Raw genomic sequence first — 6,000 nt, 5'->3', positions numbered from 1 at the left:
TCCATCAAACTGAATACTCCTATTCTCACTCCAATATTTTAAGAGTAAGTTACAACTACATTACATTAGTTCAAATTGTTGTTAAGAACATGTTTGTAATGATAAACGGTGGAACTCAAACTAAAGCTCAGACGGATAACAAGAACACCTTTGTTACAAAAAAAAAAAAGAAAGAGAATAGAATAAAAAGAAAATCCGAAACTTAGAATCTACAATGGTTGTAATCGATCCAGTTATTACATTGAAACGTAATAGATGTGAAATGAAAATATTTCATTGAAGACTTTTTATTGTAAGCTACAAAATTCACGTGAATTTTCAACATGTCAGTGACACACATGACAACACACAAAGTACCATGAACACAAAACAAGTTTGTAATCACATAACATCCCACAAAGTACTCTTCTTTTCGTATACACAACATAAACCACATTTATTCATCTTTTATTCTTTTTTTACACACTTTATCCAACGCCGAACCGGGTTAGTCATCCGCGGTTAAAGGAACAGTTTTCACCTGAAAACACAAAAACAAAAACGAAATAGTGAGATTCTTGAGAGCCTACATAGCTAGAAGAAAAAAGAAAAGAAAAGTGATTGTGAATTGTAACCAAGTCGCGGAATTTGAGAATGTAGAACATCTCAAGGTATCGTCGAGTCTCACGACGCTCCAATTTCGAAACGTATTTCCAAAAACCATATACACCAGCTAGTGTCATTAGTCTCTCCGAGTATATCTTCCATGTGTACCTACACAAAACCATATTGAAGTTTCAATCTTTTTGATTATAAATCTAGCTGCTTTGCTTTCAGCTTTTACCTTTCATATATCCTTTCTAGGCCAGAATCTGAGACTTTCTTCCAATGGCTTGGATCTTCTTTACAACGTTCAAAGAAATCAGCCATAGAGTTACCAGCTTGCTCAGGATGGTACGGATCGATGTGGAAACCTGATAGTCCATGCTCGATAATCTCTGCAGGCCCACCGTGACAAGTGGCGAAAGTTGGAAGCCCACAAGTCATTGCCTCGACTACTGTAAGCCCAAACGCCTCGTAGAACGCCGGCTAAATACAGAGTATAGAACAAAAGATGCCAACTTTCATTCTTGTTTACCGTTAATAGTTAATCCAAAACCGGGAAAGTGAATGCCAGTTATTACCTGAGCAAAAGCACCTCCTGTATCGGCGATGTAGCGGTAAAGCTCACCGTTTCGAGCTCGGTTTGTCTGAGCCGTTATCCAACGAAACTGTCCTTCAAGCTTGTAACTTTTCATAAGGCCATGCATCTTCTCAATCTCTGAGATTTCTTCTCTGTCTTTTGACTTGTTCACATCAATGTTACCAGCTATCAAAACCAGATTCACCAGCTCCCTCAACTTTGTGTTCTTAGCGTACATCTCAACTAAACCCGATATGTTCTTCACTTTGTCTAGCCTCGCCATAGAGAAGAGTATTGGCTTCGACTTATCGCTCAACGTACCCCTGCAAATCAACAAAACCATCCAAAACATCAAAAAGGGTTGAGATTTGAGAGGGAAAACCAAGATTCTTAAAGCCAAACTCTGTTTTTATGTAATCGAAACCGAATGTACCATAAAGACAAACAGTAATGTCAATACTACTTACACATGCTCATCAGTTTGGTCAGTGCTATAGAGCATATCTTCAATGGAACCATGTAAAGCTGTAAGTCTCTTAGTTTCATCTGAGAATGGGAAATAAATGGTCATGTCTGCGCCAGGTGAGACTATGTTGAACTTTGGATCAAACACATCGACGCCATGAACTACTCTGTATAGTCCAGGGAGCGTAAAAGCTCCGTGGCTTTCATATTGACCGACCGTGTTCTTCCTGAGACCAAAAACAATTCGTATCCTGGATAAGAAAGAGCCCTAGCGAAAGAAGAAAAAGAAGAACTTTTGCGATACTAATTAGTCACTTACGTTCCTGCGATTTCTTGGTAAGTACTTGTGATGATGAAATCTGCGTTGTTCATTGCGATAAGATCAGCTGTGAATTGACAAGAGAAATGATACTTTTCGTCGAAGTCTTTCCAGTAAATGTCTGAATCTGGATACTTTGTTTTCTCCAGGGCATGTGCAATCGTACACTGTTTATGTCACAATTCAAGAATCCACATTCTGTGATTTTCCTAAGACAACTACATAACAAGTAAATTTGTGAGGCTAAAACTTGAAACTTGTATTACCTGCGTAACACCCATTTTATGTGCCATTAACGACGCAACAAGGTTTCCGTCGCTGTAGTTACCGATGATAAAATCAGGTACACCTTGTAATTCACCAATAATCTCGCTCGCTGCATCCTGTTTTACTAAAGACAGTGAACTTCTTTTCTCTTTACATAAGAAGTAAACGAAACTCAAGAAAGGTATGATTTTTACTAAAGACAGTGAACTTCTTTTCTCTTACATAAGAAGTAAACAAAACTCAAGAAAGGTATGATTTTTACTAAAGACAGTGAACTTCTTTTCTCTTTACATAAGAAGTAAACAAAACTCAAGAAAGGTATGATTTTTAAACCTGAGCATAGTTCTCTAGATAAGGCCAAACGTCGAATCTTGAAATCCACTTGCGAAGGATTCCTTTATCAGACCTAAAAGGAACCCGGAGAATGTGAGTATGCTCAGTTCCACTGACTCTCTCTAACCGTTGGTTGCACGTAGTTCCTTTCGCATCCGGTATCAATCTTGTTACCTTGGATAAAAAAGGAAGAGAATTTGTAGTCCATAATCAAAATCTTGAGATAAGCAAGCCTTTTAATAATCAAAGATACAAACTTACGATGAGAATCCTAGGTGTTATATCTAATCCTTGTCTCTTTATTCTCATTAGCATTTCGGTCTCAAGGGCTCGAACTTGGTCTAGAATGTAAACAACCTGAAACATCCAAGGATCTTAAAAAAGCTAATCGAAATCCGGAACAAGTGAGTAAAACAAAGGTTTAGGGAGATTAATACTTGTCCACCAGTGTCAGGTAAGCCTAAGACATTTGCTTGCCCGAAATATCCATGTGGAGATAAGATCACAACATTGAAAACCATTGGTACGATCCCGAGAAACTTCTCCAAGGAAGAAGGATCAGGAGCTTGAAGAATATCAGAGAGAAGATACATCATTTCGAGAACTCTCCTTGCGGTATCTCCCCATCCTTTCTCAAAACCCATTCCTTGAAGCGAATATTCGAATTCTGAGAAGGGAGTTTCTTGTGGAAGCTTAGAGATATAATCTTCTGCTTTATTAAGTTGACTTTGAAGCCGAGATATGCTTTGAATCCGATCATTCAACATCAATGTCTGTCACACACACAAAAAGTTCCCATTTTTACCAATTTCATAACATCTTATAGCAACAAAACAAGAACAAAAGCTTTATAGGAAACTTACATGACCTTTGTACCTATGAACTCTAAGGAAATCAAGTAGAGGCTCCAAGCAATCTTTGTTACGGAACATCACAGAAGATAAGTGACGATTCAGAAACTGAACTCCATTACCAATCGAAGACGAACGTGAAGGACGTGGCACGTTTGCATTGAAGGGCTCGAAATCGAGCTCAAGACGAAATGGGTCACTACTAGGTCCATCAACGAGTTCTTCTTTGAAACGAAGATACTCAGAGACAGTTAACTGTTCAACACTTAGCTCATAGACATTAACACGAACGTATTCCCAAACACCAGGTCTTGGTCTGACGGCTAAGGCAACAAAAGGTGGAATAACTATGGCTTCCTACAACATGTTTAAGCGATTACTGTGAAATTCGCGAACTTTGAAATCAACACAGAATACGAAAAAGGTGAAAACTTTCATTCACCATAGCGGATTTGAGGATATCGCCAAAAGGACCATCAGCGAGACATTTCTTCGTTGTATCGTCTCCGATTATAGATTCGAGTTCGTCGATTAAGTTATGTGGCTGAAGAATCCCTTTTCCCTGATCCACATACCTTAAAAAAACACACAAACGATAGTCAAATTAAAAAAAAAAAGGTCGAATTTTTTTTCCTGGAAAACGAATTTTCTCGGGAAAAAGGGTCGAAATTATTCACCGAAAAATTCAAGTGATTCAGGAAACCGACTACGAACCTGGAGAGAAGAGAGACAAGTTCGTTGCGATTTGCAGAGAGTGTATCTTGCACGCGATCCCTCGTACTTGGAATCCTAGTGAGCTTAGGGGTTGACATGGATATTCAGATGATCCAAAAACCGCCAAATCCAAAAAAAGCTTCCGACTTTGAATGATCAAATCACCAATAAACGCTACTAAACAGGAAAATTCAATGATTCATTGATAAAATGATTAAAAAAAGACAGAATGATTCTGGAATTTAGGCGAGAAAGGAGAGAGAGAGAGAAGAAGACGTGTTTGATCTTCTATGTTTCTTGCTACTGTTTTTGCTAAAAGTGACGTGTTTGTGTAAAGCAGTAAAGGAGGAAGCATGTGAGTATGTGAGAAACTGAGAATGTATGTATATATAACACAACACTTACAGTGGTTTAGGAATAGTATACCAGTGGAGGCTGAGTGTTGCTCTGTTTTGGAAAGCGGTTTTATCGAGAAGTAGATATTTAAAGAGGAAGAGGACAACTGGTGCTCTGTTTTCGCGGCACGTAGTTTCCAGAAAGGTTTTAAATTCTATTTTTCATACTTTCTTTGAAAAGAAAATACAAATCAATCAGTGACCGATCAAATTTATATTTTTGTTTAGCCCGAGTACGACAAAAATACAGTATAAAGAAAGTTTCTGATCATTTCAGTGGATCTTTTGTGGCCTTTCTGGGCCTTTTTATCTACCTTTAATATTTTTGGACTGGTCCTTGTTGGACCTTTATGATAATCTAATCTCTATAGATTGAATTTCATCTCTCTAACTTTTAATTTTTGGAGATTACAGATTTACTCATAGATTTTGATGTGTAGCCTAGAGAAAGCATACACTTATGCGTTATGCATCTTTTTGGATAGCCCCAGACAAATCTCCTGGCTTCTAGATCTGGCAGAAGCTCTTGAAACTCATTGATTCAATATCAACATTCATCTGAACATAGGTTTTTTTTGTTTGATTAGTGGTTGTTAGAATTCTACATTGAAAGTTTAAAAAAATTAACACTAATATATAAGAGATTTGACCCAATCCACTCATTACCAATTCGTTGAGTTGGAAACCCAATAACTTAACATTGTATCAGAATCTTGTTTGTTGATCCAAGAAATGTTTATTACTGGTTTTAAAGTAGAATTTGGTTCAAAATGAGCCGATAAAAACCATCATCTTAAGCGGACATGTTAGAATACCATATCATAAATTTAAAGGGACTAACACTAATATTTAAGTAATTTGGACCAGTCCATTCATTGCCAATTAGTTTTGAGTTGGAAACCCAGTAACTTAACAAAGGTTGTTCATAAAAAGAATCTTAGACATCACAGATATGGGTGGCCTGCGCCTTAGAATCCCTGTGGAAATACTGAATACGTTTTCTTATTCGATAATCAATTCATACATATAATATATATACATCACATGTTACCCAAAGATCTTTCCCAACTTCCAATATATATATTTCTCAAATGTAATACATATATAAACTCAATACAATAGAATATGGCCCAATAATCTCTCTTCATATGCTTCGGTTTGCGATGCCATAAAATCTAATGGATGGAAGTTCTGCTGCACTAGGCTTTGCTATATTCAGCCTCTGCTCCATGCTACATAAATTTTAAATATTGTTAACAACTCTATGATTCTGATTAGGTTATAATTCTAATTCAAAATCTTAAAGTGACATTCGAACTTTTGAAATGGATAGCATTAGTATCAAATATCAATTTCGGACATCTTGTCCATCCATAGTGTTGGAGCCGTCTTTGTTAATCCACATCAGTATTTTATGCGTATCACGTCGGAACAATAGCACTCTTGTTATGCCGTGCACACACGTTCTTAAGTTCTTATCACAAGTTGCTCGTT

At 37.1% G+C, this 6,000-nt stretch overlaps 1 protein-coding gene across 3 annotated transcripts; it reads right to left on the bottom strand.

The window, feature by feature from the left end:
* Positions 1-249: 249 nt before the first annotated feature.
* On the bottom strand, positions 250-4,566 carry LOC18015165 (sucrose synthase 3). Of its 3 annotated transcripts, none has more exons than XM_024154753.1 (14): positions 4,517-4,566; positions 4,112-4,288; positions 3,840-3,972; positions 3,410-3,754; positions 2,984-3,319; positions 2,808-2,903; positions 2,547-2,720; positions 2,213-2,329; positions 1,947-2,113; positions 1,630-1,854; positions 1,164-1,485; positions 824-1,068; positions 615-753; positions 250-520 (listed from the first exon to the last, which is right to left on the bottom strand). In XM_024154753.1, exons 2-14 carry the CDS (start codon positions 4,207-4,209, stop codon positions 488-490), a joined length of 2,430 nt encoding a protein of 809 aa, XP_024010521.1. In that variant the 5' UTR covers positions 4,210-4,288; positions 4,517-4,566; the 3' UTR covers positions 250-487. The 3 variants fall into 3 exon arrangements, with proteins under 3 accessions (XP_024010521.1, XP_024010522.1, XP_006396436.1); XM_024154754.1 differs by having other exon boundaries at positions 4,112-4,285; positions 4,517-4,540; XM_006396373.2 differs by lacking the exon at positions 4,517-4,566 and having other exon boundaries at positions 4,112-4,479.
* Positions 4,567-6,000: the final 1,434 nt, after the last annotated feature.

This window comes from Eutrema salsugineum, unplaced genomic scaffold (assembly GCF_000478725.1).
Source record: "Eutrema salsugineum unplaced genomic scaffold, Eutsalg1_0 scaffold_3, whole genome shotgun sequence".
Classification (NCBI taxonomy): Eukaryota; Viridiplantae; Streptophyta; class Magnoliopsida; order Brassicales; family Brassicaceae; genus Eutrema; species Eutrema salsugineum.
The sequence above is the reverse complement of the archived record's forward strand: the minus strand, read 5'-3'. Positions and strand labels throughout refer to the sequence as shown.